The following is a 14739-nucleotide window of genomic DNA, read 5'->3' as shown; positions in this document are numbered from 1 at the left end:
TTTTAGCCTTCTTGTATTGTTAGCAGGGTGTAAAGCATGATTATTCTTTATATTCTTACTTGTCGTGGCTTAAATAGCTATTCTAATACAGCTAAATACTACTGAAGCAAGCTAATGCTCTTTTAATACACGTTTAACTTATAAAATCCAAACTTGTCATGTGAAGGCAGCACCGACGTCCCCAGTATGGTCATAATAAATCCATTATTATTATTATTATTATATTAATATTTTAAATAAAACCATTCTGTAAGATTTTGTTTAATTTGCTAAACAAAACAAATGTTTTTTTTCCTCTCCATGTTCCAACCCTGAGTTTGGTTTGTGAAAAACAAACCTACTTAAATCTAAAATTAAATTTAAATTTTAACTGTGATATTTTTCCAAGTAACCTGACCTTTAGAAAATGATTCTTGTAAGTGATTGACGGGTGAATAATTGACAGACATGAAGAAACAACGTCACTCTCTGAAACTCAAAACCCGTCTTAGACAATTACCTGGTTTCATCTTACCCTAACTACCAGTTTGTCCAGGCTGCAGCATAGGCTAAGTCTTAATCATACAAACACTGAGAGCTAGTGTTGAGACCTAAATAAATGCGGTATGAATCATGATGCGGCAGCGTCACCTCTCTGGCAACCATGTCGTCTCTAATGAGGATGAAGTCGACATGCTGGTGAGCAGGGATGCCCAGCTCCTTGTGCAGGCTCTGTAGGTCTGCTGCAATGTCTGGCAGAGTGACCGACTCTGCCCAGCGGTGTCTGCACACAACACACAGTGTCAGCCGCAGAACAAAGATACACCTTGACAACCTGTCAGAGGCATCTCAACTCTGCTCGTAATTTTGCACCACACATTATTCAGGCTTACACTGCTTGCAGAGTGAATGCTTAAGATGGTCCAAGGCTCACTGTGAGTTTTGAAATTGAAAAATCTACTGGACGTACCCGCCAAGGATTTTCAGCAAATTGCATCCATAGAAATTAGGATACAGGATTTCAGAATCTGCCTCCGATGTTTCTATATGAAGGACTCCTTTGAGTAGAGCAAAGAATTACAAACAAGTGAGATAAGAATAGAAAAGTAAAACCAAGCACATTTGGGTTTGTACACTACCTTGTTGTTTTTGCTGAAACAGCCCTGCGACCAGGCACTTGGCAGATTCGATGGTTCTCACAATGTTCGTGGAGCGCACGCTGAAAAAAATGTGCAGAACAAGAGGTTGTGGAGGGCAGCCAACATGAGGAGAAGGAAACATTTAGAATGACACTGATGAACACAGTTTGACTGTAGGAAACAGATAGAAGTGAGTGATCTGTTCGGCCAACACTCACTAGACCTCAGCTGGGTTAAAGTCAGAGTTGAGGAAGGGGATCTCCTCGATATATTTGGTCCTGAGCCTCTGGCCCAGTTCATACAGCTGCTGCATGCCCAGTGTAGTGAGCTGACCAGGGAATGTGCCACCCTGAAAACAAAGAACCGAGTTGCACTTTTATTACTGACAACACCTTGTTCGGAACGTTCCACGGGAAAGGCAGGATTTCATATTTTAGGATCTCATTTGCCAAACTGAACAAATGTTAATGTAATGAACCTTGGTGGCCACTAGAGGGAGGAAAAATGCCTTAACTAATGAGTGAATATGGAGGTGAACCAAAGTCTGTGTCTACAGGGTATAAACCCATTTACCTTATACGGATTAGTGTAATTGTTGTTCTGTTTTTAACAGATAGTTAACTTGTCTTAATGTGGTTTGACATCGGCATCAGAATAAACTCGTCCAGGTTCCAAGCATGTGAACAAAAGCATTCCATCAATCGTTTTTCTCGTTCTTATAATGTTGTGTGTCTAGAGAAAGGCAGACGTATACTTATGTATACGACCAAGCATTAGGAACATACTGTCAAACAATGTCCTCCTCTCCACATGCATTTAACTATTACCTCCCCAAATGCTTTTAAACATTGAGATCCTATAATCTAAATAATGACAGATTTATTATTATTTTCCGTTCGTTGAACCAGTGCAGACCTTCCTACACCTACTTACCGTCAGTACGTTTTTCCGGTAGCTTTCTTCTGCGGGAGACGAGGGTCTGGGGCCACCACGAAGGTCTGTGACTACATAGTTGATGTGAGTGTGTGCTGGAGGCTCCAGCAGTGTGGGAACCCACTGGACCTGTGACCAGACAGACAATGACATACAGAGTTTTACACAGCTGTTGTGTGATACTATCTTTCTTATAAAGAGGAAAATGCATAAATATACAAAGAGCCTCACCTCCATGACATTAGGTATAGACTTTAATGGGGTTCGAGCGCCATGTCGAAACAGGACTTGGACCAGTTTAAGTTCATAGGGAGAACTAGAATGTGTCCCAGCAGGAGTGGTACTGGAAGTGATCTTGTCTGATTCAGTGCTTTTTTGTGACAACAACATTGAGCCAAAGGCTGCAGACACTGATCCCAGAACACCAACACGGGCCAGAAGGTTCCTCATGGCTGAGCTGTGAATAGATTAAGCAATTTGTCTTTGTTGGTATTAATAACCACAAACAAAAAAAATATGAACCCTGGATAAACTCAAAGTCATCAGGACACAGTTGGTAGCTGTGCAGTGTAACACTTTTGATTAATCACATTTTCAATCAACTACCTGTTATGCTAAGCTTTAAAATGTTTTTATTGCTACCAGAAATCAATCAATTTACAAAACTATAATAATAATAATAATATGTCTGCTTTATGGTGCACATACAGTGACAAATGGCCAAATAATCTTTACACTCATTGTTTTAGGCGTATGGGAAATTTAAATGGGTAGATTTTGACTTCCCAAAGTTAGAGTCTGTGACACTGTTCAAAAAACGATTCATTCTTTTCAGATAAAGTGTACCAGTTGTATATTCTAATAATTATTATATGTTGTGCATATTTCAACCCTGTAATAGACTAGCTACAAATAGCTTAACACTCCTTTTTGCACATTGACAGCACTCTCTGCGGCTCTTAAATGAATGAATCATAAGAAAATGCATTGATAAAGGTAAATCCTAATCAAAACAGTAATGAATAGATTATAAAGTAGCGTTGGTTATAGTACATGTAGCTTTCAATTTGTTTATTCTCGGGTAGGAACATGGAGCAACTTGCTGTGTTGACTCTGAAGTTGTATTTGTCGCACTTCCGTGTAGTGTGTGCCAGTTTAAAGCAATAGCTGTTGTTCTGTGGGTGGCGCTTTGTTTTTTTACAATGTAATTACAGGTTTAAGGTGTGTAGCAATGTCATGCCAGACATTCCACTAAATGTGAGGTTAGTCACCAGCAGCCTCGTGTTTGCTCTGGTACCAAAATAAGACATAAAACAACTTTTAAGATAGAAAACATTTACATAGCTTTATTCATACTGAGACACAGTTTGTTTGCGACAAACTTGTTTCGAATACACTGAGCCACTCTCATGTCACACCAAAACCAAAGTAAGTAATATTCAGGAAGCGTAGATTAGTACAAACGGTCAGTAACACTTGAAAAACCCTCCACTACATAAAAGCAGTCACTTTTGTTACAACTGTCACTTACTTTTATAAGAAGAAGACCACAAGAGACGTAGCAGTCTTATATTCTGGTCATTCGTTTTTTCGGCTATTCCTTTGCTACAGTTGTGCCGAAAAGAATGTCGGGAAATGTGGTAAAGCAGAATTCATATTCCTTCGTCAACAAACGGAAATGTCAATGGCGTTGAACTACATTTTCCGACAATGGTGTCACACACTTCCTAGTTACATTTCTTCTTCGTTTAGAATTCCGGGGAAGAAACATAACGGTTTATTTGCTGCCCTCTAGCGAAAAGCACCAGGTACAAACTCCTATTTCACTGCTGTTTCAATGACTGCTTGCTGCTCCCTGCTACATCGGTAATTATTGCAAGTTGTGCTGTCAAAACTATATCTTATGGTACGGTAGGATTAAAAATACAGACCCCATATCCAGAAAATGTTGTTACCCTTGCCAACACAATCTTTTGTTAAAAACAAAAGAAAGAAAAACATGACTACAACATCTAAAACGTTATTGGAGATAAGTATTATTGACATGGTAGCTATCCTAGCTTAACTGTTGTAAATAAAATCATCCTTGGACTCATTACAATTTGAATTTCTGCTAAAATAAGCTTAAAGAATGAATGAGGAACACTGAACAACAGTGGCTTCAACCAAAACAAACACAATATCAACACCAACTGTTGCATCCGTTTCAGTTCCAGTCCGTGAAGTGTTTTGAATGCCTTTTCCCAGAGTCTTGGCTCTGTTTGTATTTGTGTAAATATTCAAAATCTCTCTCCATCTGCTGCCTGCAGGGATGTCTGTCTTTCAGAAACGACTCGATGAAATAATAATAATAATAAAAAAACATTTTTTCTACATATAAAAGGGCGATGAAGATTATTAAGCCCCTCCCTGTTAACAGATGATAACACCGTGTTTCCATCCCAGTTTGTACCTGCTCTATGATAACCTCAGTTAGTCTTTACATATCTTGATGTTGACATTGACGGCAGTGAGATCCACGAGAAAAGGCTATGACACATTTGGAATTTTATTAATTTATGAGCAAACGATTCCCAAGAATCTGTTTTGTTTCCTTAGTGACGACGTTGTTGCATAATGGGAAATAAAAACGCTGCGGTAAATATACAGTGACCAAGATGGTATTGTTTTATTGCTGTGTTAATTTAACCATCAAACCAATAATTAAAAAAAAGCGTTTTCATGTACAAAATGCAAAAATAATTTACATTCAGAGACAATTACAGTGAGAGACATTGCATAGTATCAAATAGCATTTACGTAACAGCTCCAGGAGAAAAACATAAAAAAAGAAATAGTGCAATGTTGCCACCAAGTGGCTGGATTGTCTCATAGCAAGCATAACCTCTGCTAAACCAACAACAAATCAACAAATGGCTTTATTCAAAATCAGAGATTCGTCCTAACTTCAGAGGAGATATTAAAAACAAACAAACAAACAAAAAAACCCCAGTAGTAAAACATTTTTATTTCATTTTATGAGGCACTTTATCGTACAGTTGACTGTTTTATGACCAGGATTTTTATTTTTGTCAACCAAATTAGTCTTTTGCCAGAAATACATCACTGTAACTAAAAGTCGTGAGTTGCCCACATCAGATGAACCCACTTTACAGCCTCTCATCTTCAGGTCCAATATTTGGCCAGAAAACTATACTCATCCACATCTGTTGTACCTGCACTGGACCAACCAGACTAACATGGCCCGTCATGGAGCCAGAAGAACCCCAGCCTCAGATAAAGTGGGGACTTTAGATGTGGGAGATTGGATTTGCTTATTAAAATAAAAGTCCATGCTGGTTTAAGTGTAACTTGTATGTTAATATTTTCCCTAAATTGATCACCTCAGTGTTTTGTTTTTTTTGGCTTCAGCTGTTTCAGTATTTGATAAAATGTGCAATATTCAGTGTCACGCCTGTTACCCTGTTCTCATTTCAAGCCTTTTTTTTGCAGTCTGGTTTTCATGTTACATATACACATTATTTGAAATAATTAACTCACTGATATGAGTGTATCCTTAAATCATCACAATCGTTGCATAATATTTTTATATATTATTATGGCCTGGCATTAACGATGAGGCCTTAATTAATCTCTTTCAGTAATGACACTTTTTTCAATTTTAAAAAAGTCACTTATTTTGGCTCTAAAAGTCTGATCGACTCCCTCTGACCTCACACTGCCAGGTCGTCTTGACGAGTGCGGCCGCTGTTCCCACTGGTTTTGCTCAGACGTCGTTTGTCCTTCATGTAGCCGGAGTGCAGCAGAGGTGACGCGGAGCAGTTATTAGGCAGCTCCGTCGGTGCCTGGTTGTACCTCATCCTCAGGAAATCCTCGTCGTCCTCCAGGTTGTCGCAGCTGTGATGCTGCTCCGTTGCCAAGTTGACCGAGTTCTGCTGCTGCGCCATTCTAGTGTTGAAGGGGTGTGAGGCCATGGAAGTCATGGGGTTCATGGAGGCGGAAGCTGCCAGGCACTGGTTGAAGTCAGGAGGTGGGGTGCAGGAAGGTGGGGGAGGGCTGTTGGGCTCCACAGCTACTGTTACAGCCCTGTGCTTACTTCTCTGCTCCACTCTCTTGTGTATGCACCTCCTAAGGCTCTTGTAGCCGAGGTGGTACAGCTCCAGTATAGAGAGCAGCAGCGAGACCCCCGCCACCACCAGCATGAAGACGATGAAGACGTTCTTCTCCGTAGGCCTGGACATGTAGCAGTTGACAGGGTTGGGGCAGGGCCATGACTTGCACAGATACAGGGCTTTCAGAAAGATCCCGTAGATCAAGTACTGCACCACGATGAAGGTCACCTCCATCACCGTACGAATCAAGATGCTCAGAATGTAAGTCTGCAGCAGAGCTCCTTTTAGGCGAACATGACTAGATCCATCAGCTCTGCAGACCACCTCCTTTCTGTTCTCCTTCTGCTGGAGGTACTGCTTCTCACCCTCCAGATCTCCTCCCTCCTCACCTCTAGTCTCCCTCTCTTCCTGCTCCAACCTGTGTCGCTTCTCCTCCCTGCGTACTATGTGCATGGCGTGTCCCATGTATATGAGGGAGGGCGTGGAGACAAAAATGATCTGAAGCACCCAGTAACGAATGTGGGCGATGGGGAAGGCGCTGTCATAACACACGTTGGTGCAACCGGGCTGTTGAGTGTCACACAGGAAGTCGCTCTGCTCGTCGCCCCAGGACGACTCGGCCGCCGTGCCCAGCACCAGGATGCGGAAGATGAAGAGGACGGTGAGCCAGACCTTTCCCACAGAGGTTGAATGTTCCTGGACTTCTTCTAGGAAATTCCCCAGGAGACTCCAATCCCCCATAACTGCAGCGGGGCTTTAGGAGTGAACTGAACTGGAGACGGAGGAGAAAACTGAAGAGAAGAGGTGGAGGAAATGAAAGAGTGAAGCACCTGAGAGGAAAGAAGGGACAAGAAAAAAGAGTTTTTAGTCAATATTACTTTTATATAAAACCACACATCTGTAAACACAAGTACAGAGCAGTGACAGTCTTCTTTGATGGTGGTGTGTGTTTATAAACAGAAAGGTCGATATTCTTTTCCTTTATAACTCCTCTCTGTCTTTCTTTCATTCTAATGACAGACAGAGGTTAACCTGGTTTCTTGAAGCCCAAGGAGAGAGGTCTTTCAAATACTGTGACCCTACATTTAGGCCAGCACTGTCCTCATGCCGTCCTCACCACATAACCACTGGACGTCACTCAACATGGCAGAAGAGCAGCTGTGATGTCCAGCGTCTCCATCTGAAAGCCTCGCTCTAATATCTCTCTGTGTGAGTGTGTTCACGTTGGCCTTTTGACTTGGACATTAGCGAGAGCTTCAGTCGGACCCAAACATGGCAGTCGGTGACAGGTCAGAGGACAGAACGACCCTATAAGGCAGTTCTGCTGACAGCTTTACGGTCGCCATAAATGGTCGCCATAAATGACCCCCATCATGGACGGCTTGAGGAAAACCCACCACCCTCCACCGAGGGTCGACCTGTGACATCTTCACACAGCGTTTACTGTGCAGTCACGGCCCAGAGACAGGTGGGCTGAAGACAGAGGGCTGGTGTTTGACAGGTTTTTTCAACATGTCGCACATGTGACTGGGAACACGTACGTTCCTCAGTCTGTGTTGAGACAAACTGTGACTTTAAAGATAGAACAGGAATATACAGTATGATCACTGCAACGACACGGAGCGAAAATAAGTCAAAAAGCAATGGATATTAAGTTCCCTCTCAGAGACGAACAGTTCAACCGTCCAGTCAGCAGAGATCTGAAACCTTTGATATCTGTCCCTCTGTCTCCTCACCCCTGGGTCTCTGAGTATATATATGGAAATAGGATGGAACATTCTGCTTCATCAAGATAAGAAACGCCCCCCCCCCTCAAAAAAATGTGGGAAAGGAAGTCTTCAAACCAGGCTGCGTGTTGACTGTTACACAAACACACGACATTAAAATGTCTGAGGCCCAGCACGTTAGTGATTCCCACTAACGTCACACTGGTCCACTGGTGGGGGTGGGAACATTTCTTATATCAGATATGACTGACAACACTGAGGAAACAATAACAAAATAAATGTAAAAATCTATTCCAGAAAAGGCAGAAGGTTATTAGGGGTCATGTCAGGTTCATTTATCTCCCCTCGCTGGGGTAAGAGGGTAATGCAGTTGGATCATTTATTATTTTAACTGGTATCTGTAATGTGTGTTGTGGAGTGCAATTGTCCACAGTGATGTTTTTGGCAGTAAGTCTTGGCCTCTCATTCTCACGCATTTTTTTTCTTGATATTTTTTCTTGTAAATAACTCCATCATTTGGATCAGTCACGACTAATCCACAGCCACCAGATTACAGGAGCGTTTTACAGCACTAATTTACTACTACTTTCTAGCTCTCTATTTACTCAGTGTTTGGTCGAGGGACTAACAAGAACAGAAATCGAACGCCCGACATTCTGGTTAAAACTCAACAGCCCTGTGGCAGCTGATATGTAATGACATGCGGGCGGTGGGAGAGAGCTGTAGCAGAAACTCTACACTCTCTAAACTCTATGACTGAAATTCATATCTGCTAGGAAAAGCCAGCCTCCTTCCTGCGATCGCCACTTCCTGTTCTCAGAGGAAACAATCCTTAACGATATGACTTCCGAGGAACAAAAGGAACAAGGTATAAAAAGGTGACGGAGGAAAAGGTGCAGCCACGATGTTCTCTGGGTTAAAAGGAGAACATGGCCACCATTGTTTCGGAGTTGAGTTTAGTCGCTGGCGGATGTGGTGGAGTTGTGTAGATTTGAATGTGTGCTTTCTTGGAGTCGTCTCAGTGATGCTGCTCTGACCTGGGCAGCGACCAATCAGTGCTCAGAGAGCTACAGCTACAGCTGCTGCTGTTGCTGCTGCTTGTTTTCACTGCGGAGCAACAGGAACACAGGCTGTTTTTCCCTCTAACACAACAATAAATCCTCCAGCCTGTTGGGACAGTCTCCAGTTTCTACCTCAGAGGACACTGACTTCAGTTTGAGAATCGCTCCATCAAGACATGTTTTTTACTGTGCACTGGAGGAGAACAGAGAAACTCCAGAGTCTGGTCCTGAATATGAACAGTTCTTAGTGACGTGTCAGTCGGGCTGCACTCGCCATGAAAAGATGACGTTAGGGATCGGGTCACATCAACTTTGGTTAGACTTTGGATTTGTTGTTGATTTCTTAGGGCTGTTGCTGTTTGTCAATTTATAGAATTGTGTTGGTCTATCTAATCTAATCTAATCTAATCTAATCTAATCTAATCTAATCTAATCTGAACTCACATCCATTTATCAGGAGTTTCTGCCCCACGACAGTACAAACTTTTAATGAAAATAAACCTGCGCTGTATTGTGGCGACACCGCATTGTATGATAAATGTAAATAATAAATAATATATTGTAATAAAACAGTTTTGGAATCATACAATGATAGAGAATAACCCTCCCTGAATACAAATAATAGTTTAAATAATACAGAATATACAGTACATACAGTACATTGTAACAGAGTGGTAGGAAGTAAAGAACAGAACAAACTCAGCTCTGGCTGTCCCTCCTGGGTTAATCAGTTTTATTCCTCTCACCTGTGCTCGTCTGTTAATCAGCCTCACCCATCCACCTGCCGACCTGCTGACCTGACTCTCTCTCTGCTGCTCTCCCTCACTCTGTCTTTGGATCACTCTGGTTTGTTCTCTGTATGTTGGAGTTCCAGGTCTGTTCCTTCTCTGCTTCTTCTTGTGTTCTGTTCTGTTCTCTGAGCCAAGACTCACTTCAGTTTTCACTTGGATTTCTGTGTTTGGCTTTATTAACAAACAGAGTGCGTCGAAGGCATCAGTATCTAAATGAGTGTGTTATTAGTTTAAGTTTACATTAATTATTATAATAATAATATATATATATACAGAAAAGGTCTTGATATATTTTATTTCAAGTAAAGGTTCAAGTCAGGACCCAGAGTGTTCTCCAGCTCTGGCTACTTCCTGTCTGCCTGTGGTACTGTATCTCCACACAGCAGAGGCTGAAGGTGAATTTAAACATTCCTCCAGTGATGTGCACCTTTGCTCTGCTATAATGCCATGTTTGACAGACTCCCGATGCTCATCGAGGAGCAGATACACTGCCGTGTACAGGCTGTCCTCATAAAATTATAAGCTATTAGCTGGAACGGTGTACATTCTCCTGGCGAGCTTGACTTTATGGGACATGTTTGGACAACCATCAGGGGAAGAAGAAGTGAGTACATGGTGGTGTACATTAAGTACGGTCGTGTTATTGCAGAGGTGAAGTGGATTTTTTTTGTGGATAATCTCACCCAGGTTCTCCAGACTCTGTTCTTTAAAACGCTCAATGCTCTGTTTCCAACAGCAGGAGGAACGATGAGAAGAAGAAGTCATTAATTTCCTAGAAACCTTTCACACTGTATTTGGTCACACGGCTTCGCCTGACGTTAGATTCCTAAAGTACTTCACTCTGTCTAATTGGCCTGATGACAAACTCTCGTGGAGGAATTTTAAAACTTCATCATTGAACATTATTTATTTATTTTTTATTTCAAACTTTACTTCTTAGGATGCTGCATTTAAAAGGTCTTGATTTTTTTTGTCCAGCGCAGTCAAAGGCCACATGGTGACAGGGTGTGGTGACTGATGTATTTCTGTGTTGAGTTGACATTTTCATTGTCCTAATAGTATTGTAGTAGTAATGAGTATTTTCATTTGTGTACTGGTCGATACCTAGTACTGTCACTGGTACTTCTTTAGGCTGGGTGACACAGCTGTCTGTGTATTAGGATAAAGTGCAGTGTGTGTCTCTGAAGACTCTAAACTTCAAACTGTCATCATATTGCACAACATATCTAAAACAAATAAGGATAAAGAGATAAAAAACTGTATTACAAATAAGTGAAATACAAACATCTAGAAAAATATATCTGAAAACAGAACAAAAAGATGTTTTCTTTAAAACTGTGGGCCAGTCAAAAACTATTCCTGTTTGCCATTCTGTTTCTAAGAAATAGTTGTTGTTTTGTTTTTTTAAAACGTTGAAGTTGGTGGTGGGGATGTTGTGCCACGGTGCAGAGGGCAACCAGCAACTGTTTCATGTAAACAACATGTTCTGTAAATATGTTCCATCCAGTCCTTGAATCACAGATGGCAGGATTCTAAACAGACACGGCACTTATTCATCTGAGAGATGATCGTTTTTTTTTCTTTCCCGGGGACGACTAAGGATTTATGAAGTGACTGAGGTACAATGTACAGAACAACAGAGATATAAACAAACACGATTTATCGTTTATCAAATTTTGCAGTGACAACTGTGGGCTTGGACGCCAGTGTGAGCGTCGACCTCAGACTGCACTCCCACAGCTGCACAGTTGATGGAGTCATGTGTTCTTTTTCTCCCTCGAGAGCCAGGATTACAGTCAGGGATGAGCGTGTTTAAGTTTAGCCACGCAGGCTGGGTTTAGACCAGAGTTGCTGAGTGCCACCTACAAATGGATCTGACGTGAGATGAAGGGTGGAGTGAACGTCCTGACTGGTGCGGGTCACCTGTTGTCGCCCCGTTAGGAGTCCAGCAGGGATCTGTGCGCCCATATATCAGTCAGAGCAGCAGCAGGAGCCGGCGGGCCGAGGTGCTGCCTGCTACCTTACATGGCCGTCTGGCTCGTCCTCTGCCCACTACTGTACACAGACACACAGCCCGGCTGTGATCTATTGTTTGGCATCCATTGTGTGGTATTCAATGGGAACTTGGAGGGAAGACAGCTGCAGAGTGTTTGATGAAGGAAAATCCTGACACTGTTGACATCTCTGGACAAAGATGGATTTTTCACTTCTGGTTTTCTCTTAGTTATTCTGAACTATTAAAGACACACAATTGTATGTGATTTGTGAGGTACAATAAATACACACATTTTAGTCTATTGGGTTTTTTTTTTCAAGAAATAGACCTAAAACATAAGGCCTCTCTCTCTGTATATATATATATATATTCTTTTTATATATACTGTATATATGTATATGAACACTATAAAAACACTTCTGCTGTCCTTGTAATCCAGTGCACATACCCAATTATACTATCACATCACATTTTAATGAGTAATAAATGGGAGTATTTGTAGACAGTAACTTCTTTGTACATTTGTGTTTATTTGTATTATGTGGAAAAAACCACACATTTTATTTACTTTCAGATTAAAGCCTAAAGGATTTTTTTAAAGGATTTTTTCTTCCTTACTTCCAGAGTTAGTTTAAATGTCAAACATTCTGAACAATAAAACAGTCAGGGCTATGATGTTCAAGATATTCAGGATTAGTTCTAATAGAACCCCCCCTCACCCAACCCCCCGCAAATTTCTGCTGCCGAATTAATAAAATCATTTGTTCAACTTCTGGACACTGTTTAAACATAAGTGGCAAATTTAAGAGAAAATATGTTTTTTATTTATTGTGCATAAATGTACATTTACTGTGCACTGGGATTGGAGGTGTACGGCTCAACAGCACTATAGAGTTTGTCTACAAAAACCATCCCACGCTGAGGCAGAAAGTCATACACTTCCAGTGTCTTGTTCCATGTTTTTCTGAGACAATCACAAGTTGCCGGCACAACACGGTTGTTGCCTCAGGACGTGTGAAGTTTGTAAAATGGAGTTGGGGTCCAGATCTCAACAGGGTGGTTTAAAAAGAACTGAAAGGTCAGAGTTGAACTCTACCACTTTATTTGGCAGCTATAATAAATCTCTGCAGTGAAGCCGCCTGTTAATGTGATTAAAGCTAAATATGAAATTACAGTTTACCTTTTCTTCAGCTGGTAATCAGATAAAGGAATAAAGAATACCTTTTTTTTACCTATTACATTTTTAAATGGAATTATTGATTCAATATTAACTTTGCTTTTGTTTAAATCTATTTATTATTTAACAGCCATATATGGGGATAAATCAAAATGTCCTAAGACAGATGGCAATAAATATTTGTTCATTAAAATAAATTTCAATACAATACATTTTATATCTCCATTTAATCCTCAAAACTTTCTCTTTCTATCAGATAATTCCTTCTTGGTCATGTCTCTTCCAACGCTGTGTCAAAAATGAACTCCTTGCCTCTTCTGAGGAATGAGATTCTTAATGGTCTCAGTTTTGTAAAAGTTACAAATTGATTTTAAGTTTAAGGTTTCCATTCAGTTTTATAAATGTAAAATAACAATAAACTTCGATGCGTCTTTACAGGTTTTTGTTGTTAAAACATAAAGACTATGTTTGAAAACACAACACCTGTCCTGGAACTTTTTTGACTTTTGGCACTTTAGACTCTGCAGAAACACACACACACACACACACACACACACGAAGAAGGCAAATATCCTGCGATATAACTGACTAATCCACTGTGATGTGTCTCTGCTGTGGTTCAGCCTAAAGACACCGGTGTTTTAAAATCTCCTTTTTGTTTGAATACACGTCTCCCATCTGGGAGTTATGAAGAGAGAGAGAGAGAGAGCGAGGGGGGCGGGGGGAGTCAGACGTGGAGAGATTAAAGCACTGACAGTAAATGCGATGACAGCTGTACTTGTCTGGGATGACAGGAACGATGCTAACACACACCAGGACTCCCACACTCTCATCCTGGGAAACGTAGCTTCCTCTGAGACTGTGCTGCTGCGGGCGCGACTTTACACGGTTTTGAAGTCGGATGTTTACTCAGATCTCTGTCCTTCTCATCTTCATAAGAGCTCCTGTGATCTATCTAAACATCTAACATTTCTGGGATGACTTACCTGTTGTTCCTTGTTCCTTGACGTCGGTAGTTAGAGAAACACAGGCTCCATGTCTGGGTCTCGATGAGATGAGTCTTCCTTAAGAAAAAATGGCAGGTGAAAATCAGTGAGTTGGTGGAGAACCAACTTTTTTTCTTCTTAGCAACAGCCGGCTGATTCCTCACAGCAAACTGTTGGTCCACACTGGGGCCACGAGAAGAAAAGTAGTGGCATCAAAGGAGTTCAGACCCCCCTCCCATCTCCCTCCCCTCCTGTCTCCTCCTTCTTCTCCTCGTCTTCCTCCACCCTCCTTTTCTTCTCACATCCCTGGTCCTTTATGTTCTGCTGGGAAGCATTTTCTGACTAAAATGGAGGAAGTGGAATTGTTCTGTGGGACTTCCACTCAAGACTAAACTTCCACACAGCTTTTACTCACGCTGATTGCACCAGATAAGTTCCACAAGTGTTGGTCCAGGAATTTGGTTGAAATTCCTAAATTTTAAAGGAGTAGCTAATTATTTTCCCAGTATCAAAAAGCTTGACATAAACCTTGAACAGGAACGTACCGACTCTCTCCATGTTCTTCTTGTTCCTTCGTCGTCTTAAATCCCAGGGACACTTTTAAATAAAGGGGAAAAGAAAATGTAAATAGCTGACAGTTCTTCCTCGCCCCTGCCTCCTCCTCCTCCTCTCCTCCCCCCGTCCATGTGCTGCAGTAGACCAGGATTATCACCCAGCTCTGCAGCCTGCCTGTGGATACATGCTATTATTACATGATGGTCTTCATGAGTGGGTCCTCCTTGCTGAAGGGTCAGTGTTCACTGAAAGACATTTATATCATTGTCACTGTGTGATGAGG

The 14739-nt window shown here is 41.4% G+C and overlaps 2 protein-coding genes across 2 annotated transcripts in view; both read right to left on the bottom strand.

The window, feature by feature from the left end:
- The window catches only part of acp6 (acid phosphatase 6, lysophosphatidic), a 6448-nt gene extending 2564 nt beyond the window's left edge, over positions 1–3884 (bottom strand). The window contains exons 1-7 of the mRNA XM_008328655.3: positions 3583–3884; positions 2283–2508; positions 2052–2180; positions 1337–1467; positions 1119–1198; positions 950–1037; positions 631–763 (exon numbers count right to left, since the gene is read on the bottom strand). Of these exons, the coding sequence (XP_008326877.1) occupies positions 631–763; positions 950–1037; positions 1119–1198; positions 1337–1467; positions 2052–2180; positions 2283–2501 (780 nt within the window). The 5' untranslated portion in view covers positions 2502–2508; positions 3583–3884. The remainder of the gene's footprint in view (positions 1–630; positions 764–949; positions 1038–1118; positions 1199–1336; positions 1468–2051; positions 2181–2282; positions 2509–3582) is intronic.
- A 772-nt stretch (positions 3885–4656) lies between these two features.
- On the bottom strand, positions 4657–14177 carry LOC103392115 (gap junction alpha-5 protein). Its single transcript, XM_008328656.3, has 2 exons — positions 13902–14177; positions 4657–6993 (listed from the first exon to the last, which is right to left on the bottom strand). Exon 2 carries the CDS (start codon positions 6902–6904, stop codon positions 5765–5767), a length of 1140 nt encoding a protein of 379 aa, XP_008326878.1. The 5' UTR covers positions 6905–6993; positions 13902–14177; the 3' UTR covers positions 4657–5764.
- Between the last annotated feature and the right edge of the window lie 562 nt (positions 14178–14739).

The sequence above is a fragment of the Cynoglossus semilaevis genome, chromosome 16, assembly GCF_000523025.1.
Source record: "Cynoglossus semilaevis isolate Cse_v1.0 chromosome 16, Cse_v1.0, whole genome shotgun sequence".
Classification (NCBI taxonomy): domain Eukaryota; kingdom Metazoa; phylum Chordata; class Actinopteri; order Pleuronectiformes; family Cynoglossidae; genus Cynoglossus; species Cynoglossus semilaevis.
This window is presented reverse-complemented; position numbering and strand designations above follow the sequence as displayed.

Coding starts and splice junctions, on each gene's coding strand:
- LOC103392115 (XM_008328656.3), bottom strand. CDS start 6,904: ATGGGGGATTGGAGTCTCCTGGGGAATTTCCTAGAAGAAGTCCAGGAA.